General features: G+C 37.6%; 1 protein-coding gene across 4 annotated transcripts; it reads left to right on the forward strand.

Annotated features, from left to right (window-relative positions):
- On the forward strand, positions 1-27,998 carry LOC121407816 (transcriptional repressor CTCF-like). 4 transcript variants are annotated; one of them, XM_041599037.1, is made up of 8 exons: positions 1-117; positions 13,732-13,934; positions 17,954-18,076; positions 21,213-21,370; positions 22,436-22,523; positions 24,521-24,612; positions 25,007-25,177; positions 25,658-27,998. In XM_041599037.1, exons 2-8 carry the CDS (start codon positions 13,751-13,753, stop codon positions 27,641-27,643), a joined length of 2,802 nt encoding a protein of 933 aa, XP_041454971.1. In that variant the 5' UTR covers positions 1-117; positions 13,732-13,750; the 3' UTR covers positions 27,644-27,998. The 4 variants fall into 4 exon arrangements, with proteins under 4 accessions (XP_041454971.1, XP_041454968.1, XP_041454967.1 ...); XM_041599034.1 differs by having other exon boundaries at positions 2-159; XM_041599033.1 differs by lacking the exon at positions 1-117 and adding an exon at positions 482-591.
- The last annotated feature ends 2 nt before the right edge of the window (positions 27,999-28,000 follow it).

Consider the following 28,000-nt stretch of genomic DNA (forward strand, 5'->3'; position numbering starts at 1 on the left):
ATGCGCATTAAAACAGCGCCATCTTGCTCTCGGCGTTCGCCATTCTTCCAGTTGGATATTTCATCTAAAAGTCATATTTTTACAATATTTTGAGCAAAAAACCTTTCCAAATATTAGGTGAGGCAATTTTAAGGTGTTTCCTGCAATTTGGTAGAGAAGGTGAGTTGTTTTTGTTCGCTTTAATACTTGTAATGTCTCTTTCGACAGCGCGCCCCCTGACGCTTCTCGCGCAAGACTTCGATGAATCGTCAACTTAAAAAATCCTTAATCCTTAATAAATTTACGTGATATAAAATATTATTTAATATAATTTTCTGCTATTTATATTGAAATATAATGAAATATTGCTATGTGTGTATCAATAATCTACGGAAATATTGCAAATAGAATACTGCTGAAAGGCCTTTTATGGTATTTAAGTGAACATTTCTAGGGACCCTCATTTCCGGGTGCATTTGTGGTTGTCCAAAAGTATGCAAATTTACTTGCTCACAGCCGTTCTTTGCATGCGGACTGCACGGGTGTATTTCCCCGACCGCTATGGCTAGAAATTGACAAGGAAGGCGAGCGCCACTACTCGGTAAAACGCTAGTAAGTTTTTTTGTAAACATAATTTGATGAAGTAGAACCCTGGAAGATCTGCATGAAAGTTGTGTGCAAGTGATGATCGATTATTTGATGTGATTTAAGGAGCAAAAGTGCTTGTATTTCGATGGAATGTCATGGCTTGGGGAAGTTCAAAGAGCACTGTGCTTTGTTGGGTGTGTGCGCTACTCTATACCGCTTTACACACACTTATTACGGCTCTTTTTTGAGGGTACGCGAGGAATGGCGTCAGCGGCGAACAAAGGCCTTCCATCGGGTAGGTTCGGCGCGATGGTTCCCCCGCTGCAGCTAGCAGCTGCAGGTTCCGCACGTTTGTGGGACCAAACGTGGCAGCAAGCAATTGCAACATTGGGTAATCCTCTGTTTTAGGGGTCCAAATTATTTTAGGTTGCTAACTTCAGGCAAAAGTCACAAATGCACTTACAATGAGAATAAGTCGTCCGCAAGCTACAAGGCCGTGAACGTACGAGCGCGCTCGATCGCCTATCGGCCTGGCTGGTCAATTGACTGCTCTCCCGGGGAGTCAAGGCGAAAGGTGGGGGGTCCAATAGATACATATATATTGCTATATATCACCTCCTCTGTTTGAGGGGATTTTATTAATTGTGGCATTTGGGGTACATTTTAGGGCATAATGATGACATTGGTAGCAAGGAGAAGGGGTGGTGGCAAGAGGGGATGAACTGCTCCATTATTATTAATAATATTAAGGGGCACACAGGCACAAGGGGTCCAATAGATACATATATATTGCCGGGGTCCGGACAGCCCGACCACCAGACAGCCCGACCCTGGACAGCCCGACCCGCTGCCCTGGACAACTCGTCCCGGTCGAGTTGTCCAGGGTTTGCTCTGAATCGGACAACTCGACCACTTGAATTCTTATTTAAAATTTCATGAAATAAGATTTCAAACTTTACGTCAAAAGTATTTTCCCGCATAATCCATGTTTCTACAATTCATTCTCGACAGAAAATTTGACATTTTAGGTCATTTTGAACTATTTTGAAAGAAAATAGAACGAGTTCCCTTGCCACGAGAATAATCCGATAACGCCGGCAAGCTGTGTTCATGCAACTTTCAAGGTCTGCAAAATTGAGTTGAGTTTTCCGTCACTTGACATATTTTAATGGTGAGTGTGTGCTATTATGTATTTTCATATTCCATTTTCACATTTCTTCTACTTTTCTAAAGTCATTGCATTGCACAAAACTGATACTTAATGCAAACTTTTTTAGATAGTTCGCCTGGAAAGGACACCGATGCGGTGCTTCGCCTCGCCGGCCAGCTGGGCGACCGGCTGTGCTTGTGACTGAGTGAGGCAGTCAGCTCAACTAGCTATGCGATTTCGAACTTATTTTAGTTAATTTGTCCGTCTCTTGACATATTGCCCATATTCCATTGGGGAGAGTGTGCTAATTTTGTATTTTCACGCTTCTTTCACTTTTAAAAAGTTTTTTTTATGTCACTAACAAAAGGAAATAGATTTGAAAATGTCTCAGTAGCCGGCCTATGACTATGTAATTATGTATGAAGTTTACATTTTTTGTAGGAAAATTTTTGTTCTTAAATAACTATTACAATTTGTTTTATTGTTTTCTAAGTTTAGAAGAGCAGGGTGGGGTGCACAACTGACAATAGATTGGGTAATTATAATTATCAAAATTGAATAGTTTATTGAAATATGAAATGTATTCTGCCAAAATTGAAAAACTTACCTTTTTTATCAAAATCTAAAAACTTGCTTTTCGTTAGCGAAAAACATGTCTCTCATGTTTTACCTGTCGGTTACTGTCGCAGCTTTTTTTAATGCAACTTCCATTGGTAACAACGGGTCTTCTGGAGGATACAAGCACTTGGGCTGGTACCAACCTACACCAGGGATGAGGAGAAGAGGTTTCAGACTCAACAAGCGATGGCATTTCCATTACCTTCACGTGCAAAAATAATACCGAGTTCCAATGACTTAGGCATCAGAGCGGCAGTCCCTTGATGGATGAGGTAAATACAGCTTCTTAGATACATTAAATCACTTTTTTACACTCCATGCAGGCATGTCAAAGTTAAATTTCTGTTGTTTTGTTGTTGTTGGTATTTTCAAATTCTTTAAAAGAAAGAAAGGACAACTGAATTGAACAATATTTTTTTCTTTTATACATTGTTTGAATTAAACAAAAATTTTACTTGTTTTACTTATAGGTTTGGTAGAAGTTGTAACATTTCAGATTAATTTGTGGATATGGTAATGCGAAATTTATGTGGATACCAGATATGGTTCTAGTGTGTTTAGCAAATTAACTTAACTTTGATATATTCGAAAATGTATTTGCTTCTAAATTGAAGACAAGATGAAGATTGAAAATGGTCGGTTTTGTTTAGTATCAAGAGGTGCAGACTGCAGATCTTCAAATATTTGAAATTACAATAATTTTGTCATTAATTCATTTCATACTTCATTTCATCTTTCCAGCTGTTTGATATAGTTGAGACAACATGGATTGCAAACTGTACTTATTTATAAAACAAAATTGTAAGGAAGTGTTGAAAGGACAAGTCCACTCCAACAAAAAGTTGATTTGAATAAAAAGAGAGAAATCCAACAAGCATAATAATTGTAGCTTTAAGATTGTCCATATTGTTACATTGGCACCCAAAGCAGAGGATATTGTTCTCAATTGGAGTTAAGAATCAACAAATGTAACTATGATAACTATGGGCACAAATAAATTTGTGAATATGTACAAATAGTATACAAATATAACAGACTTTAAGGAAGTAAAGCAGGAATTATTTGTCTGATGTTGGACTGGCAATTGCTAATTATACTATGAGGCAAAGTATGACTGGGCACACATGACTTTGTGATAATATGTAAGTAGTAAACAAATATACCAGGAATAGTGCACTTTGATTTTCTTTTTTTTTTCAACAGCATAACAAGGCAGTGTTTTGTTATGTGATGCTATACTGTTTGTAAGATATAACAGAAAATTATGTGTTACTTGGTAATTTTAGTTGTGATTAAGTTTATCATATTGTTACATAGAAAATAAATAGTATACTAAAAAAGTATTGTGAATATTGGGTTCTATTACTCTCGTGTATATTTTTTTCTGCTGAACATTTTACCTTTAAGTGCTGTGGTGATCAGATGGACATTTTGGGAGATGAAGTTGAAATTGGAGGGATATAGACGATGATATGAAAAGGATGGTTATGAAAAGGGGGTTGGAGATGAGAGGAAGGGTGGAGATGATGAGGGGAGGGATGGAGATGAGAGGGATAGAGTTGATGAGATGAGGCATGGAGATGAAAGGAAGGATGGAGATGAGAGGAATTATAGATGATGAGAGGAGGGATGAAGGGGATGAGAGGATGCATGGAGATGAAAGGAAGGATGGAGATGAGAGGAGGGATGGAAACTATGAGAGGAAGGATGAAGGGGATGAGGAGGCGATGGAGATAAGAGGAATTGAGATCAGGGGATGGAGAGGATGAATGGCGCATCATCAACATTATCATCACCAACATCATCTCTATCATCGCCAAATCATTGCCATCACCACCATCATCATCACCATAAGCACTATCGCTATCATCATCACCATTATCATCATCACCACAATCGCTATCATCATCGCCACCATTATCTTAATCACCATCATCGCATTAACATTCAACATCACCAACATCATCGTCTCTATCATCGCCACCATCAATATCGCAATCATTGCCATCACCAAAACCATCATCCATCATTATTGCCATCATTGCTATCACCACTATATCATCACCACCAAAATCATTCTCATCCATCATCGCCATCATTATTATCACCATTATCTTCATCACATCGCCACCATCACAGTCATCATTGCCATCACCACCATCGTCATCATCACATTATCCATCATTCTTGTCATCATCGTATCACCACTATAATCACCATCATAATCATCACCAACATCATCATCACCACCATCGTCACCGTCATCACCAATGTTCATCATCATCACAAACATCATCATCATGACCATTGCCACCAACATCCATTTTATCATCTCAGGAATATTATTGAGAACCTCTTGGAAATGATACAATCGCGAAGGTAATTGACTCGATCTCATCAGTGGCGTAGCTGGGTTTATTAAGCTTTGGGGGCCTTGAACTATTGTAGGGGACACCAAGATTAATTATGGGATAGTCCTGCAGACCAAAGTTCAAGAAAATCATAATTTAATTCTAAAAAAAAAAACACGATTAAGTTATCTAAAAAGGCCTGAATAAATGATGTAATTAGGACCGTCGCTCTCTTCCCCTCTTCTTTCTCTTGCTTTTTCTTTCTCTTTTCCTCATTCCCCTTCTTTTTCCTTTCTCCCCCTTTCCACTGTTTCATTTGCTCTGTCTTTTCACTTTTTCTGTTTTTCTTTCCCTCCTTTTTTTCTATTCTTCAGGCGCGTTTTTTGGGGGGTGGGGGATAAAGCCCCCCCCCCTCAAAAAAAAAATCGCTCAAGCCCCACCAAAAAATTCGACCACAAAGAAAAATAATTTATTTGGGCCAAATTATGTATTGAATAATGTACTATTCCATTCATGTCATCTAGTGGTCTAGAATCAACGTTTTTACTATTCAAATTCTTCAAAGGTTTTTTTCTCCGGTTACCACATCCCCTCAATATTTGGGGTGTCATTGACATTAAAACCCTATCCCCTGCATGCCATGTTCTATCCATGTAGGAGTGCAAAATTGATGTTCAAACTAAGGGGCGCCAAATGATTACCAAGAGATTGACTGATTATAGGCCTATGATGATTTATTAAATAATTTATTGAAAAAAAAATGAATGTTTGATTGAGCATATTGCACATTGAGTTGATTTATTGATAAATTTTTGACAAAATGATTGATAGGTAAAAGTTGAAGCCCCAATTTTCGGAACTTATCATTAAATTCCGAAAATTCTGCTCTGGACTTCATACGTACATGTAATAGCAATCAGTCTCTCAACAGGAGGGGAGGGCAGGTGAGGCTAAATGTTCTGTTGAATCTTATTCCATCAACCCATAGGTGGCGGAAGCCGAGGGGACGTGTACCCCCCCTAATTTTTTTTTGATAACTTTTATTTATTTTTTTTGCTTGTCAATTTCCAGCGTCCCCCCTAAAGTCACGTGGACCCCCCCCCCCCTGAAACGTGTGTTGTCCCCCCCTAAAATTTAGGTTGATGACCTTTTTTTTGCTTTTCTAAAAATTTGGGTGTCCAATTTTTTTACCTGTGTCCATCCCAATATTTCAGGTGGACACCCCCTAAATATTTTGGCTTCCGCCGCCAATGCATCAACCTACCGAAAATTCTGCTCTGGACTTCATACGTACATGATACATGTAATAGCAATCAGTCTCTCAACAGGAGGGGAGGGCGGGTGAGAGGGAGGGGGGGGGGCTAAATGTTCTGTTGAACCTTATTCCATCAACCTACTTTTCCCACTTAAGTCCAATCTCACCCCCTATTCTCCCGACTCCCATGAACACATTGCTGAGATCCACATAGTAAAGTATAATGCTGCCCCAAAAAGTGCATTGTGTGTTGAACTTCACTCATGCATTAAAGTTCGATTTAATAATTTATGAAATTTGCTTTAACAACCAAAACTGGCCACGATTGATCATCACAACACCCTTAACTTTGCAGGTTCTAACGGATTTGCCTTTCAAAAACTGACAGAAATTGGAAGGCTAATTCCTGCCCAGCCTATTTTTCATACCCTTTTAAGTGGGTAGTGCTCGCTCAACACCTTTTGGTGTCATTTGAAAGTTGACTTTATTGGCTTGCATATAATTATGTTGCCCCCCTCCCTTGATATATTTTTTATTTGGCAGCCATGTCAAAAGTTTATTTTTTTGGGGCTAACTTCAAGTAGAAAAAACTAGTATTCAGTCAGGGTCGCATCTAGGAGGCACATTCAGGGGGCGCAAAAAGAAAAGGGGGTCGCGAATAAAGATATGGAAAAAAGGAAAGATAATGAAAATAAATAAAAGTGCAGAAAAGGGATACCACTGAAGGTGATTAATACCCCGTCTTTTGTTATTTCCATGATGGTAATGCCGTTTCCAACACATTTAAAATGAATCTTGCATGTCTTTATCCAAGGATGAATATTCGTGCCACTTTTTGATTAATGATAATCATACCAATTCTCTACAAGAATTCCAACAAACAGCTTTAGCTTGAAATATTTCTTTTTTCAAGCGCAAATATGACTTCTTTAGCTGCGGGTTTGTATCTTGATATTGTACTTTTCATTTATTCTCACAAATAGTTATGAATTACATTATTATCTGGTTCCATTTTCAAAGCTTTTCAACCTGCGCTGATTTGATAATGGAGATATAAATCCTCTTCATTGATTAAAATGTCCTTTTGGGGTGAGAATATATAAAGTCCATCTTAGGCATGGTAAGAGATGAATAATGTGACATTAGTACTAGTATCTGTGTATGAAATCACAGATGAAATAATCATGAAGATGATGATCAAGATGTGAGGATGAGATGGGAGGTGGTGATAGTGATGGTAATGATGTCGATGATAGTGGTGGTGATGTTGGTGATGACGATCGAATGAATGAAGCTAAATGGTGTTGATGATTATGACGATAGTAGTGATGAAGTAGATGGTGGTGATAATGAACAGTGGAATACAGGTGGTGGGGATCAAGGTCTTGGGGGCAAGAGCACCCCCACAAAAAAAATAAGAAAAAAGAAGATAAAATACAAGAAAGAATTTAAAAAAAACAAAGAGTTTTAGTATGATGTCATAATCTATCAAAAAATTGAATTTGCGTAATAAAAATGTCAAAATTTTTGCTCTTTTACAATTGAAAAAATTTTTTTTACCATGATGGGGCATACCTTACCCCTCAAAATCTTTCACTCATTACGCCAATGATGAAGTTTGTGGACTGTCATGGTGACGATGATGGTAATGATATTGATGATGATGAAGTTGGTAGAGGCAATGCTGTTTGTCATGATCACCCCCCCCCCTTTCATCTCTATTCCCCCAATATCTCCATTCCCGTCTTCTCCAACCATTTTCGCATCTCCATCCCTATTTCATTTCAATCCCTCCTCTCATCTTCACCCCCTACTCATGTCAGCCCTTCCACATCATCTCCATTCACCTCATCATCTCTACTCCTCTCATCATCACCACTCCTCACCATCTCCATCCTCATCTCTAAACCTTATCATCTCCATCCCTCCCCGCATCATTTCCATCCATCTATCCTTGCATCATCCCCCATCCCTCCTCTCATCATCCACACCCCTCCCATCAACTCCATCACTCCTCATGGCCATTCCACCTTTCATCATCTCCATCCATCCTTGAATCATCCCTTCTCGCATCATCTCCATCCGCTCATCATCCACACCCCTCTCATCAACTTCATCACTCCTCATGACCATCCCACCTTTCATCATCTCCATCCTCCCCCCCCCCACATGTGATACAACATTTGCTCCTGCGACAATTGCCCCAGGCTTAATTTTTCTAAAGCCCCTTTCACAATTGGTGCTGCGACTGCTTGCGACTCTTCACCGTTGCAATTCTGTGCAACATAATATTGTGACCATAAGTGATCACAAACGATCGCATGATAGAGGTTTAGGGTTGCAATAGGGTTTTAAGTTAGGTTTAGACCTTACTGGTTAAAGCTGTTCACAAGATTATGGTGTAGAATTAACAGCGGAGCAATTGTTGCCAGAGCAAATGTCATGGAAATCGTCACCACAGCTCTCAATAAAAGGTAAATATTCAGCGAGAAAAGGGATACACAATAATGAAAGAACCGAATATTCAAAATACTTCTTTGGAGTTAAGTGGGTTTTAATAAGTAACATTAAGGAAAACTTGATCAGATCTAAAGTTACATAGTAACACACATTGAACTTCATTGTATATAAAAGATTATATCCCACTTAAAATACTGGTTCAAAATTTCAAATAGCATTACATTACCAAATTATGATAATAAATATGACACAATTCCAGTTGGGAACAATATCCTCTGATTTTGGTGTTTACGTAAAGCTAACAATAAGGACAATCTTAAAATTACATTAGCGCCAATATGAATTAACATTTATCCAACAATTGCACTTTCAGGAATATACAACCTGTTATACATTATTATATTTGGTTTCCATGGCAATTACATGATCACTAACTTAGCTGGAGGGATTTTCAACCCTCATTTTTTTTTGTCACACATAAACTGGCAATACAGAGTTTGCAATTCAGGTGGTCTCAAAGAGCTGGAAAGATAGAAATAGAAAATACATTAGACCTATTGACAATGTTATAGTACTTTCAACTACTTGAAGCTCTGCACCTCTTTTGCTATACTAAAAAACAAACCATTTCAACCTTCAATTTAGAAGCAAATACATTTTTAAAATATATTTAAATTAAGTTAATTGCAACTAACTCAATCTTAAAGGGAAAGTTCACTCTGAAGAAGTTTGTTGTAAAAATAGCAGAAAAATAATAAAAAAATATTGGTGGATGTATGAGGAAAAGATTTGATTTTTTTACCATTTATTTATATGTAGAAATGCTGCTAGCATATGACATCACAAATCAAATAATTGAAATTCTATTACTTTTAAATTCTTTGATGGATTTTTCTCAAACCTTTGGCAATATTTTTTATTATTTTTTTCTGCTGTTTTTACAATAAACTTTTTGTCAGGGTGAACTTCCCTTTCAAGCTCACTTGAACGATACTTGGTATCATCTAGAAGATGTGTATGACATAAATGTTCCACATGAATTAAGCATAACCTCTACAAACCCAAAATTAATTTAGAATGTTTACAACTTCTACTTAACCTAAAACTGTAGTGGTTACTCACATTTTTAAGAAGAAGCAATTTTTAATTTTTATGAATACAATGTATGTAAGAAAAAATAAGTTAAATTTTTGTTCGATTCAAACAATGTATAAAAGAAAACAAAATATTGTTCAATTCAATTGTACTTTCTTTCCTTTAAAGAATTTGAAAATAAAAAAAACAAACAGAAATTTAACTTTGACATGCCTGCATGACGTGCACAAAAATTGATTTATTGTATCTAAGAAGCTGTATTTACCTCATCCATCAAGGGACTGCGACTCTGATGCCTAAGTCATTGGAACTCGGTATTATTTCTGCTTGTGAAGGAAATGGAAAGGCCATCGCTTGTTGAGTCTGAAACCTCTTCTCCTCATCCCTGGTGTAGGTTGGTACCAGCCCAAGTGCTTGTATCCTCCAGAAGACCCGTTGTTACCAATGGAAGTTGCATTAAAAAAAGCTGCGACAGTAACCGACAGGTAAAACATGAGAGACATGTTTTTCGCTAACGAAAAGCAAGTTTTTAGATTTTGATAAAAAAGGTAAGTTTTTTTCAATTTTGGCAGAATACATTTCATATTTCAATAAACTATTCAATTTTGATAATTATAATTACCCAATCTATTGTCAGTTGTGCACCCCACCCTGCTCTTCTAAACTTAGAAAACAATAAAACAAATTGTAGTAGTTATTTAAGAACGAAAAATTTTCCTACAAAAAAATGTAAACTTCATACATAATTACATAGTCATAGGCCGGCTACTGAGACATTTTCAAATCTATTTCCTTTTGTTAGTGACATAAAAAACTTTTTAAAAGTGAAAGAAGCGTGAAAATACAAAATTAGCACACTCTCCCCAATGGAATATGGGCAATATGTCAAGAGACGGACAAATTAACTAAAATAAGTTCGAAATCGCATAGCTAGTTGAGCTGACTGCCTCACTCAGTCACAAGCACAGCCGGTCGCCCAGCTGGCCGGCGAGGCGAAGCACCGCATCGGTGTCCTTTCCAGGCGAACTATCTAAAAAAGTTTGCAATAATTATCAGTTTTGTGCAATGCAATGACTTTAGATAAGTACAGGAAATGTGAAAATGGAATATGAAAATACAAAATAACACACACTCACCATTAAAATATGTCAAGTGACGGAAAAATCAACTCAATTTTGCAGACCTTGCAAGTTGCATGAACACAGCTCGCCGGCGGTATCGGATTATTCTCGTGGCAAGGGAACTCGCTCTATTTTCTTTCAAAATAGTTCAAAATGAACCAAAATGTCAATTTTTCTGTCGAGAATATATTGTAGAAACATGGATTGTGCGGGAAAATACTTTTGAAGTAAAGTTTGATATCTTATTTCATTAAATTTTGAAGAAGAATTCAAGTGGTCGAGTTGTCCGATTCAGAGCCAACCCTGGACAACTCGACCGGGACGAGTTGTCCAGGGCAGCGGGTCGGGCTGTCCAGGGTCGGGCTGTCCGGTGGTCGGGCTGTCCCGGAATAGCAATATATATGTATCTATTGGACCCCCCCCCCCCACCTTTCGCCTTGACTCCCCGGGAGAGCAGTCAATTGACCAGCGCAGCCAGGCTGATACTATGATAGGCGATCGTACGTTCACGGCCTTGTAGCTTGCGGACGACTTATTCTCATTGTAAGTGCATTCGTGACTTTTGCCTGAAGTTAGCAACCTAAAATAATTTGGACCCCTAAAACAGAGGATTACCCAACATTGGCCTCACTCAGGCTCACTGTACTGTCGCGATGACGAGTGTTAAAAAATCAGCTCAGCTGCCTGCGTACCCTATCCACCTGTTTCAAATTGAGAGGAGGTAGACTCTTCCATTTCTTTTTGGTACTGTTTTGTTTTATTTAACTTGACAAGTTAAAATAAATAAAAAGTCAGTGTGCCAGCATGGCCAGATGAATCTCAATCCAAAGCTCAGTCTGAATGTGTATTGAGTAAAACTTAATGAAATTTCAATTTTGAAAAAAAAAAACAGTCCACACTTACCACAGCTGCATATTTACTTGACATGTAACATGATTTAAAAGAAAATAATAGAAATAAACAACATGAACCAAAGTCTGCAGAATACAGACCCATACACTTTGTCTTTAAGAATATTGATGACAAAGCCAAGGCTGCACACCTTGCTGAAGCAATTTGACTTTGAGGTATTTGGAATAGACCTACGTACATCACCAATAATCTCCAATTATACTGGAGACTTTTATATACCGGTAGATGTCTAGCTCTCTATTCCAACATGCATGTAAATTGTGTAGTCATTGCATGATCTTTGATTAGAAATGTGCAGATGACACTGCCTCCCCATCCATAGAGCTACATGTACGTACATGCTCAAATAAAAATCATGAAACAAAAATACATTAATGACTGTATTTTGTAATTGTTAGTTCATAATTTTATTGCTTCTGTCATTTAAGGTCAATTCCCCCAACAAATACAAGTTGGTATAAATCACTTGTTCACTGCTACCACCCTGCATGTGGGGAATCTACAGGTAGGACTATGGTATGCCAATGTTGTACAGAGCACACACTTAAAAAAATCATTAAAATATCACTTTTGTGACCAAAATTACTAATTTCCATACAGTTGCAATTTATTTTTCATTAGTAACTTGGGAATAATTTTTGTATTCACCAGAGCGCTCAAAAACTTGAATTTTGGGCATATTTTTATGTATGCCCTCTTTTGGTGGAAAGTGATTATGGCAAGAAAATTTTCATTTTTTATTTCTATTTTTAATTAAGAAAAAATAATTTAATGAATCAAATTTTAAAGAGTCAAGTTGTATGAATAATAAGTGTAATGGAAACTGTCGGTGTAAAAAAATCAAGCATTTGCCCCAAAGAAAAAGAGAAAATAAGCCAAACTTTGCCACCCTTATTTTGCCACACATGGAGATATAAGTGAGAACAAGGTTATATCATAACCTTGTTCATTGAATGAGTGGTATAAATGGGGAAAATCAATCCAACTTACAAAAATGCTGAAAATTTCGTCAATCAAGAAAGAATTAAATTTAATTTATTTTCACAAAACAGTATACGGTTGATACGGAAGTGAGAGTGCCTATGATGTCCCAGACTTGAATTTCATTTGTATTTTATGAAATCTATGAATTATCAAATATTTCAATTTCTGCCATGCAATTTCTGTTAGCCAGAATTTATAAGTATGATATTACAAAGTCTTACTTTGTGGATAAAAATCAATTTTTCATTATTTATGATCAGAATAGTGTCCCCAGTCAGTTTAAAAAAACCTATAAAACCAAAGAGTAAATGCACAAATAACATAGATAAATTAAATAGATGTATTGATTTTGTATTTTGTTAATAATTGGGTTTAGTTTTGCTGAAAAAAAAAACTAAGAACAACAAATATATTATTTAAACCTCTTTTTAATTAGAGCAGAATTCTGATTTTATGCATATTATGCAAAAATCATGCAAGAATTTTGCTGAACATGTAGTTGCAAAATTTTTCATAAAATTAACAATGCAGTTTCAAAGATTATTCCATAGACTGTATAGACAACATGCTCATCAACTTGTCAGCACAAATCACATGGTCGAGATCCTAGAAAAGGGGCCTGGTGTCCCTGTCACCAGGGCTTGTATTTATTAACTGACAATTCTAAAAATGAAAAAAATCTCTTCAAAGTCATTTTACATTCATTGCTTCTAATTTTTTTTTCCTACTTAGAATTGACACATAAATATGATCTTTTTCAATAAATATAATAGATTATCTCTCATTTCATATTGATATTGATAAGTATGTAAAACATGAATTTTGAAAACATCTATTTCATTGGAATTTTAAATTCCTCTTTTAATGATTTGAAAAACCTGAAATCATTTTTTCTAAATTTAATTCCAGTCTACAAGCTAAAAGCCTTATCCGAGCCCTTATAGATCAATAATTTATGTCTCGTATTTCATTGCAAAATATTGTTTGATGTTTTAATTTACTGTCTGAAAACCAGGATTTGTAAAATAAAAAGAACATCTAACTAGATTCATACATGTATGCATGCATTACAGAATGAAAACCATAGAATAAATAAAGATTTCATTGGATGATTGGTTCATGTTTGCCTGTTATTCAGAAGAACTTGACCTGGAAAAGTAGAGTTTTCCATGTGGTGGTAAATATATGAATGTATTTGCATTGTTGTCTTCCATGCAGGTTATAAGGCAAGGTGACCATGGATGAAAACCCAGAGCAACCTAGCAGCCAGTCAGAGGAACCAGTGGCACCAGCTAACCAGGGTGAAGCTGAGGGAAACGATGCAGCGTCCATGAATGTCCTGGAGACCTATTTGCAAAATTTTAACGAGGAGCTCTCATCAGGCCCTGCCACTGCCCCTGGTACAGGTCAGCAGGAGGCAGGTGAGTTTAAAAGAAAAAAATCCCTATCTTTCTCCTACATGTATATACCTTTAGGTTATCTTATTTGTAAAGGTAACACTAGCTCACGTTTCTAGTGACTGTCATGACTACAGTAGGCTTCATAAATTGACATCAGTGAGTTAATCAGTTGGCAATGTAAGCTATATAAATCCAGATCTATATGAAACAGCATTGTAAGGCTTCATTGTATGATTTTATGCTTCAACAATTAGATTCTTGAAACTGGAATTCACAAAATGTTGCAGAAAATATGTGCTTGTAATGTAATGCTGGTTCATATTTAATGTTATGGTAGTCGTTTATTGCCAGCAAAATACAGCAGAGCCTGAAAATTCATTGTATACGTTAATTATAAGCTGTAATTCCATGAGGGCAGGGAAGGGGGAGTTGAAAGTAAGACTTTCATCGGTGCTTGTCCGTGCAAGGCGGGTATTTCGGTGCCAACTAACAAAGTTCTGAGTTGGTGTAAAGTAGCGTTGCAAAGGGCTGGAAACTTTCCGGAAATTTTGGAAAATTTCCATGGAAAGTTTCGGGAATTTTGGGAATTTTCAGGAATTTTCATTTTTTTACAAAAAGTGATAAATTATGTTTTTAAATAAACATTCATAAATAGATATCCTCAAATATCATACTTTCCATTTGTATTTATACTGTTCTTCATTCTTTAAATTGCCCAGGGTATAAAATGTTCATGAAACTGTACATAAATACACTACATGTACATGTATATGAATCCAGTAATATGATGGAGCATTATGTACAAAATGAAGCTTTTCAATTCAACATGAAAAAAAACTTTGCAATATACTTTCCATTTGTATTTATACTGTTCTTCTTTCTTTAAATTGCCCAGGGTATAAAATATTCATCAAACTGTACATAAATACACTACATGTACATGTATATGAATCCAGTAACATGATGGAGCATTATGTACAAAATGAAGCTTTTCAATTCAACATGAAAAAAAACTTTGCATTACACTTTTTTTTCATTTTTCTTTAAATGTAAATGTCTTTTAAGTGAGAACCTGCCATTAAATAATAACATTGCCCCCTACATGCAGTCTGCATACACAGACCCTTATTGAAACTTTGATCCACATGTGGGACTTCACACAAGACTAGCACAAATACAACTTTCTGTTAAACAAAAGGACCTTCTGTACACAAGTCATTGGCAGAAACCTTAGGCTGCATATTCTGACCATTTTCCTCGAGTGAAGGGTTTGCACTTAGTCTGCTGTGTAAAGCCTTCACTCGAGTTAAGGGTCTGAATGTGCAGCCTACTCATGCCTTGTGAACTGAAGGCCCTCTCGCTCAGGAAACAGCAAGATTTTATGAGCTAGTCTTTGCATGGAGACCCACTTTTTGATCAAAGTTTCAATCATGGTCTGTGTCTGCAGTCTAGGTTTGCACAGCAGACTAATCCCACCAGCAGCTATGGCGCTGGCTTGAGTCTTAAAATGGGAAAAATCAGGTCCAGGAACGAAAAATGTTAAATTACTCCTTTATTTCTGATGCCGCCCTCCACCCCCGGAAAATGGAGGGGGGGGCAAGAAATAACAATATTATAATGGCTGACTTTGAAAACAATCAAGATGAATAATTTTTCACCAAGGGAGAAATAAAAATGCACTATTAAAGCTTGTTGACCTCAAATGACCTTTGACCTTGATTGAGATTGAGAAACTTGTTATCAGTTTCATATCTTTTGTGATATTAAATGACAATCTCATATCAGTTTCATTTAATTTGATCTAGTATTTTGAAAATAATGAACAAAATGTTTATTTCTATTAGAGGGTTAATTGAACTGAAATTAACTTAAAGCTCTAACCAGAAAACTGTTTTTATACTCATCAAATTAATGCTGCACACAGCACCAAGTTATCACTTCTACTATGCAGAAATAAATGAGAAATAAAGTAATGATAATATAATTATAATAATGATATAATGCTCATTACAACAATGTCATAATTATTATTAATAATGTTTCTCATCTGCAAAAAGATCAGAATATCCAAGAGGCATCAATCCATGAACAATGTATATCATTTGTGTAAAGCATTTGCAGTGTACGTGTACTGCCATCATACATACCATTCAACCAGTAATACAGTAAATCAACTTTTACATGAAATTCATTGAAATTCTGCTTTGTCTAACCATCTTATCTTTATATTTTACTTGAAACTTACTGACAAAGCACAATCAAGCATCATCTGCCAGGGCAATCCTTTCAATTCCTGTATATGAATGTCAGAAAATAGCTACTTTTTGAAAATTCCCAACATTTTTGTCTCACCTGCGAAGCAAAGTGAGACTATAGGCGCCGCTTTTCCGACGGCGACGGCGGCGGCGGCGTCAACATCAAATCTTAACCTGAGGTTAAGTTTTTGAAATGACATCATAACTTACAAAGTATATGGACCTAGTTAATAAAACTTGGCCATAAGGTTAATCAAGTATTACTGAACATCCTATTAGAGTTTCATGTCACATGACCAAGGTCAAAGGTCATTTAGGGTCAATGAACTTAGACCATGTTGGAGGAATCAACATCAAAATCTTAACCTGAGGTTAAGTTTTTGAAATGTCATCATAACTTAGAAAATATATGGACCTAGTTCATGAAACTTGGACATAAGGTTAATCAAGTATCAATGAACATCCTGCATGAGTTTCACGTCACATGACCAAGGTCAAAGGTCATTTAGGGTCAATGAACTTTGGCCGAATTGGGGATATCTGTTGAATTCCCATCATAACTTTGAAAGTTTATGGATCTGATTCATGAAACTTGGACATAATAGTAATCAAGCATCACTGAACATTTTGTGCAAGTTTCAGGTCACATGATCAAGGTCAAAGGTAATTTAGGGTCAATGAACTTTGGCCGAATTGGGGATATCTGTTGAATTCCCATCATAACTTTGAAAGTTTATGGATCTGATTCATGAAACTTGGACATAATAGTAATCAAGCATCACTGAACATTTTGTGCAAGTTTCAGGTCTCATGATTAAGGTCAAAGGTCATTTAGGGTCAATGAACTTTGGCCGAATCAGGGGTATCTGTTGAATTACCATCATATCTTTGAAAGTTTATTGGTCTAGTTCGTTAAACTTGGACATTAGAGTAATCAAGTATCACTGAACATCCTGTGCGTGTTTCAGGTCACATGTCCAAGGTCAAAGGTCAATGAACTTTAGCCGAATTGGGTGTATCTGTTGAATTACCATCATAACTTTGAAAGTTTATGGATCTGATTCATGAAACTTGTAAATAAGAGTAATCAAGTATCACTGAACATCCTGTTCCAGTTTCAGGTCACATGATCAAGGTCAAAGGTCATGTAAGGTCAATGAACTTTGGCCATGTTGGGGTTTTTGTTGAATAACCATCATATCTCTGTAAGTTTATTGGTCTAGTTCATAAAAAGAGGACATAAGAGTAACCATGTATCACTGAACATCTTGTGCGAGTTAGAGTAGTATGCAAAGTCAGCACTGCTGCTATATTGAACCGCGTGATGCAGGTGAGACGGCCAGAGGCATTCCACTTGTTTGAAAATTCCCAACACTTATTGAAAATTCCCGAAAATTCCCAAAATTCCCAATACATTCCCGTTTATTCCCATGGAAAGTTTCCACCTCGAAAATTCCCGGGAATTTTGCAACCCTAGTGTAAAGGAATACAGAGCAGCATTGGTGGTTGATACATGTAGATAATGGTTGATTTTTCATAATTGACAATATGTTGGTCATTTCCTGTTAACAACAAATATATCAACATACCGGTAATCATAAAATCATCAAATATTTAATATTTGTTTGATATAGCGCATAATTTTGATATCAAAATGTCACCTGGCAATTTGTGCTTGTATCATATTTTTGGCATACTGTTGGTTGAGTGGATGGTCAAGGTTAGTCAGCAATGCTCTACATGTATTTAATAATGGCTGAACATTGCTTCTGTTCTTGATTATAGCAAAGTCATCAGGTGCAGCTACAGGAGAGGGTAGCTCGGAAGCACCACTGGTTGTAAGAGAAGATAGTGATGAGGGATCGGATGTACAAATTGAGGAAGGAGCTGAAGGAGATAATGTAGCAGGTATGTGCATAGATAATTATGCATCTACAGGTCTTCGTGTACTTAAACGGTAAAGAATGTAGTTGCGGCACACAATTATTTCATGAGAAAGTCTTTAACATCAAGAATAAATGCCATCCTATTATCATAGATCCAGAACCGCTACATTAATATAAACTTACATATAAAAGTGAAGTCATGAAATCTTCGCTGTAATTTGACAAAACTACATGTACATGTATAGTAATATTGCTTAGAAAAATATCTGACATTTGATGGAATTCTGTATTTCATTTTTGTCTCACCTGCATAGCAGAGTGAGACTATAGGCGCCGCTTTTCCGACGGCGGCGGCGTCAACATCAAATCTTAACCTGAGGTTAAGTTTTTGAAATGACATCATAACTTAGAAAGTATATGGACCTAGTTCATGAAATTTGGACATAAGGTTAATCAAGTATTACTGAACATCCTATTAGAGTTTCATGTCACATGACCAAGGTCAAAGGTCATTTAGGGTCAATGAACTTAGACCATGTTGGAGGAATCAACATCAAAATCTTAACCTGAGGTTAAGTTTTTGAAATGTCATCATAACTTAGAAAATATATGGACCTAGTTCATGAAACTTGGACATAAGCTTAATCAAGTATCACTGAACATCCTGCATAAGTTTCACGTCACATGACCAAGGTCAAAGGTCATTTAGGGTCAATGAACTTTGGCCGAACTGGGGGTATCTGTTGAATTCCCATCATAACTTTGAAAGTTTATGGATCTGATTCATGAAACTTGGACATAATAGTAATCAAGTATCACTGAACATCCTGTGCGCATTTCAGGTCACATGACCAAGGTCAAAGGTCAATGAACTTTGGCCGAATTGGGTGTATCTGTTGAATTACCATCATAACTTTGAAAGTTTATGGATCTGATTCATGAAACTTGTACATAAGAGTAATCAAGTATCACTGAACATCCTGTGCGAGTTTCAGGTGACATGATCAAGGTCAAAGGTCATGTAAGGTCAATGAACTTTGGCCATGTTGGGTTTTTTTGTTGAATAACCATCATATCTCTGTAAGTTTATTGGTCTAATTCATAAAAAGTGGACATAAGAGTAACCATGTATCACTGAACATCTTGTGCGAGTTAGAGTAGTTTTCAAAGTCAGCACTGCTGCTATATTGAACCGCGTGATGCAGGTGAGACGGCCAGAGGCATTCCACTTGTTTTTATTCCAGAACTATTTGTCACATGTTGAAATGCGTGTGCGCTGTAATCTTAGTAATTACTGCTGCCAAGCTACAGCTGGGGTAATAATATCGAAGTCCTTTGGAAGCGCATATAGACATTATTCATGATTGTGATATGGGCTATACAAGAACTGTTTATTATTGTTTTATTTGTATGTATACAAACACATGGGGTTGTCAATTTATTGGATCCATATTCTTCAAACCCATTTTGAGATCGATATCACAACTGGCATTTTATTTGTGGGTGTGTCGTGGTCTAGTGGTTCTGACTCTTGCCTTTGAAACAGAGGGTCGTGGGTTTGAATCGTAGCCATGGCGTATTTTCCTTCAGCAAGAAATTTATCCACACTGCTGCACTCGACCCAGGTGAGGTGAATGGGTACCTGGCAGGAGTAATTCTTGCATGCACTGAGTGCCGGTGATGGTAGCTCGAGCTAAAGCCGAGGTAATAATAGCAGCGCTTTGTGTATCCTCTTATCTGGCAAAAAGCGCTTTATAATTCCAGCTATTATTATTATTTAAAGGAGCATTAGATTGGCAAATTTGCACAAGGTAACCAGTCATAAAATGGTGTGTATCAAATAGGATAATGACATTAGGAATAGAAAATTGGTGGGTTTTATTATTCACTGCTACTTCCTATTTGTTTTTGTAAGGAGGAGGGATTCAGTGGCTTGAATCTCGACAGTTGACTAGTGTTAGAATCCCTGGTCAGCATTCATGTCTATTGATATGTTAATGCTTGAAATTAATCTCTTTCGACTAAGGCTTGTAAATTATGTTTAGCTGGTATTTGTTGGGAAGTCATGATCCCCTGATGACCAGAGTTATAGATGTCATATTGTTAGTGGTTGCAGGAGGCATTATGGTTTCTGGTCGTCTGTTGGTCCTACTTATATCTAATGCTCCTTTAAATAATAATAATAGCTGGAATTATAAAGCGCTTTATATTCTTAAAATAACTAAAGAACCATTTGAGGGATAAATTTCAAAATGTCTCCAAGCATGTATAAGGAAGTGATTATGATCTGGATAGTTTTGGGATATCAAGGTAAGAGATCAAATGTGACAGTGGTTGTTAAAGGGCAAGAACACTCCAGAAAAACTTGATTTGGATCAATCGAGAATAACGCTGAAAATTTCATTAAAATCGGATGTGTAATAAGAAAGTTATGACTATTTTAAAAGTTGGCTTATTTTTCACAAAACAGTTATATGCACAACTCAGTGATATGCAAATGAGAGAGTTGGTGATGTCACTCACTATTTCTTTTGTAGTTGTTTTTTGTATGAAAGTATGATCAGGACCCCTCTCATAAAGAGTTGTAATTGATCCAGTCAACCACAACTATGGAAAGCCAGCAATATTAACATCTATGGTTAGTGGTGATTTTTTTACCTGATTGCTAAGAAAGCAAGAATGCTTGTAAGCAAGCAACCAGAGGACCGACGGCTTAAGGTCCTCTCCGAAGGTCCTGGTACTGAGGATAAATGCCTTACCAAAGGGCACTAGCGCACCAAATGGGAATCGAACCCGGGTCACCGGAATACGAATCCCCCGCTCTACCGACTGAGCTATCGCGCCTCCCTATTATGCATGTTTTTAACAAAATATCTTTTTTAACAAAAAGTACTGTGATGTATATTCATATCCATCTTTTTTTTTTTAATTCAGTGTGCTTCTCTTTGTTTACAAAGGACATTTTCAAATTTCCTGTAAAAAAATATTATGACAATGATGGATTTCCATAGAATTGAGGTTGATTGGATCAATCGTAACTCTTTGCAAGATGGGACCCAGATGTAGGGTTGATAATGTAAAATATCAAATGTCAACAAAGGTTGTTACATATGGCAGAGAAATGATTTCGTTTTATATCACCGTTTGACCTTTGACAGTGGTTAAACAGGAGGTTGCAGATGATGAAGAGGAGGCTGGTCAGACCAGCCAGCCAGCACCCGACCAAGCCACCATCGATATCACCCACACATTACAGCTACTTGCGAATGCTTCAGCAAACATCAGCAATCCTAATGCTGCGCAGGAAAACCAAGAAGTAAGTTATCGCATCAAATACTTCTACTTCAGGACATATTAACTTGCAAAATATTACCTTCATCACCATTCATCCTGTGCATTTCAAGATATGATGGTCTGTACAATACGGTCTTTGTGTTGTGGTTGTGCAGGCCAATTATCTCATGGCGATCCCTGTCACACCTGTCATATACAAATTAAGTCACTGTTTGGTTTAAAGCCTGTGTATAGCTTTGGTAAAGGGTCAATAATGTGATTGATAATCGAATATCTAATATGACAGTCTTACTGTAGCGTAGAGACCGTAGATATTTTTCCAACTGCACTTCTCTGAGAAAATTTCAAATATTCAAATCTTGGATATATAGCGCCCTCTCTCGGCGAGGCTTGTTTTAAATTTAAAAAATGGGCATTCAAGCACTTATCTTATAAATTTAGTGATTAGATATCCAAAAGTTACAGACAAAGAACATATCTTGAAAGTTTCAGCCCATTCCATGATTTGGAATAGGATTTAATTGAAAGACAAAAACACACAGATATTTTAATTTGATCGGGTGACCCGATCAAGTTAAATTTCCATGTAAAATCGCAAAATTTATCCTGTAAAACACATTTTCATTTCATATCCTCCACATCATAACTGTTATAGGGCATATCCATTCATATTAGCTAGCAATGAATTGGAATAGTGATAGGTGCATTTTGGTGGATTTACCAAAACTATACACAAGCTTTAATAGTAGAAGGTTGCTTTCAAAGTGTCCTCATTTAAACAGCACTGCTTTCTCTCTTTCCTCCTTTTTCAATGTCCTGCTGAACATCTGTCATGGTCAATGGAACGAATAGAAATGCAGGCATTGCTTGTAAGCTTTCATTGTCATTAATTTCTATATTTTCATATATTGATAATCTTCATGCTGTGACTGTCAAAGTCATATGAGATATGGAATTATGTAATAACTGCACATGTTTCTTTTTTCTCTCTTCCTGAGTTCTTGTATTGATTTATCGAGAAATGGGGATTAATTATCTAAACTTGTGGAGTAAGTTGTGGATATTTTGTTCCCCTTTTTTTCCTCAGGGAGAGATTGGTACGGAGGGCACTTTCATGCAGCAGCTTGATACATCCAACCTTGTAGATGAGCATGGAGCTAAAGTAGATCCAAGCAGTAAGTTTTTCATTCATGTTCCCTTTCAAAATATGTTTAGTATATACCCACATTTATGATTGCATATTTAACCCTATCTAGGCTTGGGTATTTTGGGAATTCATATGGCCGGGGGGGGGCCTCTCAGGCCCCCCCCCCTTGAGATCTTGGCCGTCGACTGCGCTATTGGCCGAAAATTGGCACGCGGGTTGCCTGGGACATAATCCACACAATTGTATAGTAATTTTTTTCATGCGAATCGCTAATAAGCAATTATGCTAACTAGGCCCGTTTTGAAAGTCCATTTTTGATGCACGTGTACACGGCATGTTTTTCGGTCGTGTACACGTTGTAAACACTGTGAGAGCGAGTTCTGTTTTCATGTCGACACGGACCCGCATCAATATGTCATAAAAAGGGGTCTATATAGCCTAAGTCATGGTTTTAAAGCTTACCTGAGAAGTTTGAAGTATCAATCCACAAAAATTGGTGCAAATTAAAACTTTACACGGCTTAGCAGCGCATTAAATTAATAAAGAATGCAAAAGAAAATCAGTGCAGGGCCCTAGCTATCGCCGACGCTCGGTGGATGCGCATTTTGTATACTGTACCGTACATGCATGCACAGATCGCTGCAGAATAAGTGTAACTGAAGTTATCGATTAATTTTCATTATTATGTTGCCAATTTGAAGAGCGTTTGTTTGTAGGCTTGTGTGCGAGCGTATAACACGTAAGTTGTAGCGATGATCGCTATCGCAATTGGTGATTCTCAAATTGACTCTGAGTGTGATTGAGCAACGCTTTCGAGCTTTTGAGACCGGAGCAGACCCATTTCGTGCCGATTTCGTGGTACAAAAACGTGAGTCTCCAGAAAGAATGTGGATTAAATTGGCGATTTGGGAAGTGAACTCACTCTGGATTAATTGAAATATGTTGACATATTAGTAATTAAAACATGTGCAGTGTCTGAGAACTAAGATTTAATGTGAGGCTGTGAGCTTGTTTATGCAGATGCTACCGTGTACACGGTGATGGAATTTAGTACACGTGCACTGACTTGACCGTGCGTGTACACGTGTACCCGAAACGGGCCTAATGCTAACCTAAAATTGCGATATCAAATCATTTTCTTATGTAGTATATTGTTTTTTGCAATTTCTTATGTATTTCCTTGTTTTTTTAACCTTTTGTTTTTCATTATTTTTACAATGAAATTTGTTGGGGACTTTTCTGAGATCATAAAAAGCATGAAATAAATACATTTACACCAGCAAAACTAAAAATAATCATACATTTATGGTTTTTGGGTGAAAACACAATTTGCTTTGACTTTCTACACAAAATCACGTTTTTTGAGGAAATTTTTGTCTTACATGGACTTACATAATTTTGCGTAATTTCAGAACCAAGTACCCTGGTCATGTGAAATTGGGCTAAAAAATTGCGTAAAAGTCAGCGAGCGGCGCGGTCAAAAAAATTGCGCAGCGAAAGTTTGATGATGGTCGTCTCCTCCTGCCTAGATAGGGTTAAGGCGATTGCGGTTCTTAGGACTTAAAATGGTTCCAAAATATCTTATTGATGAATTGGCGATTATGAATACCAGGAGATCCCTGTATGTAAATGGTTGACATATTTTTTCATTTTGTACATGCGCTTGAGAATCCCAGTGGATAGAGCTTATCTTTAACCATGAATATAATGTTATCAGCTCGTCTCGCTCTTAGGAATTATTTAATTGAATGGAACTCCTTGTAGAATCATCTAAAAAAAACTTTAAAAACATTAAAAGAAATAAAAGAAATATCTTTAACAGAGCAAACCAACTTTTATATGTCATTGTGTTTAAGAAGTGACCTATAATGAAAATTTGTGGCTAGTTGAAACTGATGTAATTTCAAGAGATTTTCATGGCAAAACTCTAGTTGAAACTAGTTCTCCTTTGTGAACAAGTTAGTTATCAGAAATTTTTAGAGACATGCCTAATGATCTCATATTGATTGTCCCCCCCCCTCTCAGGAATAGCTGGTATACAGACAGTGAATGGAGAACAGGTGGTGATGGTACATAATATGGAGGATGGCTCATCAGGGATAGGACAACAGCAACAGGTGAGTGGTGAGAAGTGTCTGATCAAGGCTCCAGTTTAAGTTAGGCCGTGGTTCCTCTAACTTTTTTTTCTAGTGAAGAAAACTATTCTGGTTGATATTCCCTGAGAATGATGAATGATTTGAGTGTCAAGCTGATAAATTGAACCTGTACTGTTAGTTTCGTCTCATGAGTGCCCACTCATAGTTCAGCAAACAATATATAGGTTCTTATTCTGAATTCCATATAAATTACGGCAGTACATGGTTGAACTCTTTGTCATAATTGGGGAAGCCCAAATTTTCAAAAATATTTTATATTGAGTTTCCTATTTTTTACTCTGCTGTTTCCTCATGTTTTAATGATGTTACAAATTCTCTCTTCCTCACCCTCCCACCTCTCTGTTTCTATCTCTAGGTGCTAATGGTGTCCATGGAAGACAATGGTCAGATAGATCAAGGTGTGGCCCAGATTGCCTTCTCGGGTGCACCTGTCAATATGGGAGATAACATTGTCTATCAAACCACACAGAACACCCAGTTTGTTCCTGTTTCTCACAATGGCACTGCCCAAATAGCCATGACACAAGTAAGAGACCATTTTGATTTCAATGTATGTATAAGCCAACGTTCATTGTCATACAGATATTTTCATGATTTTGAACAAAAAATAAGCATGTACTCAGGGGTAATTATATTCATGGTATTGATTTTGCTTTCATGTGCAGCATGAGTCATCTAGAGTAGAGGAAGTTTTGACATCTTAGTCTGGTAAAATTTATGAAAATAAACCACTGCAAAAAAGTCACCTAATACATTGATTTTTTTTATTCTTTTGATACTGAGCAAGATTGCAGAGCCTTGTGCTTCTCATGAGCAATAAAATAAATATTGACTTATGACCGATTTAGTCAATTTACATACATTATTGACATCATATTTTCAAGAAATATTGATTTAATTTTCTTTGATGTCTCAGCCATGATTATTATTTTCATGCTCAAATTAGCACTGAGATCATGGCTTGTATGTTATTGTTATTGCATATTTTGCTTATTTTGATTTACAGTCTGGAAGTGAGCCTGGTACTGAAGTATACACTATCCTTCAAACAGTAGATGGTGCAGAGACAACCACTATAGCCACACCCACTACTATGGTAGTCTCAGAAGGAGGTGTCGCCCAAATTGGCGATGAGCAGACCCATGTAATTGCAACAACATCAGATGAGCAGCCCTCTTATGCAGAGCTACAGCCTGTCTCAGAGCATAATGTACAGCAGGAAGAGGGCGCCCTACAAATGGCAGCGGCAGAGCATGACGAGATGGCCTTGGTTGTACAGAAGCCTGTCAAAAGGAAGCGAGGTCGGCCTCGCAAGGATGAAGCCAAAATGCAGACCCAAATCGTCATTGTCAGGGAAGTTGTAGAAGGGGAGGATGGCCAAGATCCCTCTGTTTATGATTTCTATGCAGGAGAGGATGACACAGCACCGGTTGCTGCTGGTGATGAGAAAACCGGTGTAGAGGTTCCTGGAGGCAAGAAGAAGACCAGGTACGTGGTACCCAAGTTTGACGATGGTCGTCTCCTTGATCAAGTTCTCAACCGTGCCAAGAAAGGGGGCCCTGGAAGGAGACCAAAGGTGCATGAATGCAATCTGTGCGGTCGTATATTCCGTACATCCACCCTGCTTCGCAACCACGAAAACACACATTCTGGGACCAAGCCCTACAAATGTGAGTTGTGTCCCAAAGCTTTTGGCACGTCTGGTGAGCTTGGGCGCCACATGAAGTACATGCACACTCATGAGAAGCCCCACAAGTGTCCATTGTGTGACTACCTGAGTGTCGAGGCGTCCAAGATCAAACGACATATGCGTTCCCATACTGGAGAGAAGCCGTACAAATGCACTCTGTGCGAGTATGCGAGCACAGACAACTACAAGCTCAAGCGTCACATGAGGGTTCACACTGGTGAACGTCCTTTTGCTTGCTCTCAGTGTGACCAATCCTTCTCTCAGAAAAGTAGTCTCAAGGAGCATGAATGGAAACATGTTGGAAATAGACCATCTCACAAATGCGACCACTGTGATACCACCTTTGGGAGATATGCCGACATGAAGACCCATGTCCGTAAGATGCACACGGCTGGTGAACCCTTGATATGTAAGATTTGTGAAAATGCATTTACTGATCGATACACCTACATGCAGCACGTGAGGGGGCACAGGGGTGAGAAGATTTACAAGTGTGGGGAGTGTGGGTACTCCGCTCCTCAGAAACGGCATCTGGTCATCCACATGAGAGTTCACACCGGAGAAAGGCCTTATGAGTGTGAAGAGTGCCATGAGACCTTCAAGCACAAGCAAACCCTTATCAATCATCAACGCAGCAAACACAACTTTGTCCAGGAAGCAGATGGGACCAAGAAACGCAAATCTGCCGAGGAAATCGGGAGTCCTAGCAAGAGGGTAACGAGGCGTCAACGGATGCAGTTGCAAGAACTGGAGGCCGTAGAAGAGATTGTCGAACCTCAGACCTTGACAACAACCGATGGCAACACGATTCAAGTTTCCATGGCGCAAGGGGGAGAGGGCACGGTTCAACTTGTGCAAACCAGTGATGGCACCATGCCTGTTATTCTAACTGTAGGAGGAGATGGGCAGAATGTGGATGAAGCACTCCAGATGATGAATGGGAGCTTAGCTGCCGTCCAGGGCAACCAGGAAGGGGAAGGGCAGTTGATGATGGCCGTTCCTCAGGGAGACGGGGATAACATGCATCTTGAAAGTCAAGAAGCCACCCAGCAGCTTGAGACCACTGAAGGTTCTGCAGCTGCGGACAACTCCCAGCCTCCGGAACTGACACAGGAAGGTCAAACCCAAGAGACACCCACTCCACAAGATAACCAAGCTATCACTCAAGAGCAAGCTGCAGCGTTACAGCAACAGATGGTCAATCAGGGCATCATCTCAGAAGGATCGGTCATCGCAGCAATGGAAGAAGACGAAGATGGCACCGGGGATGGCACAATATATCTATTTGTTGAAGAACAGTAAGAATTAACACATATATGATTATAGAATTTTTCAATTAAACAATTTTCAATTAAACAAGAATAGATAACATTAGATGTCTATACCTGGATGTATTTTATGCCCATTAGAATGATGACCTTGTGTCAAGTGGTCTTCATATTTGTCTTCTTTTATGCATATTTTATTACTTTACAACATCCATTCGTCCATCCATACGTACTATGGGCTGTAGTCTCATGTACAATGCATTGTGACACAGGATGTAATATGTATGTGTGTGTCATGATCGTGACATAAACTTTCTTTATCCTTTTTACACGCTATCTTCCAGCTGTTTATCTGTTAAAGGGGTACTTTGGGCTGAAATGAAGTAGAAAT

Source organism: Lytechinus variegatus, chromosome 2 (assembly GCF_018143015.1).
Source record: "Lytechinus variegatus isolate NC3 chromosome 2, Lvar_3.0, whole genome shotgun sequence".
Lineage (NCBI taxonomy): Eukaryota > Metazoa > Echinodermata > Echinoidea > Temnopleuroida > Toxopneustidae > Lytechinus > Lytechinus variegatus.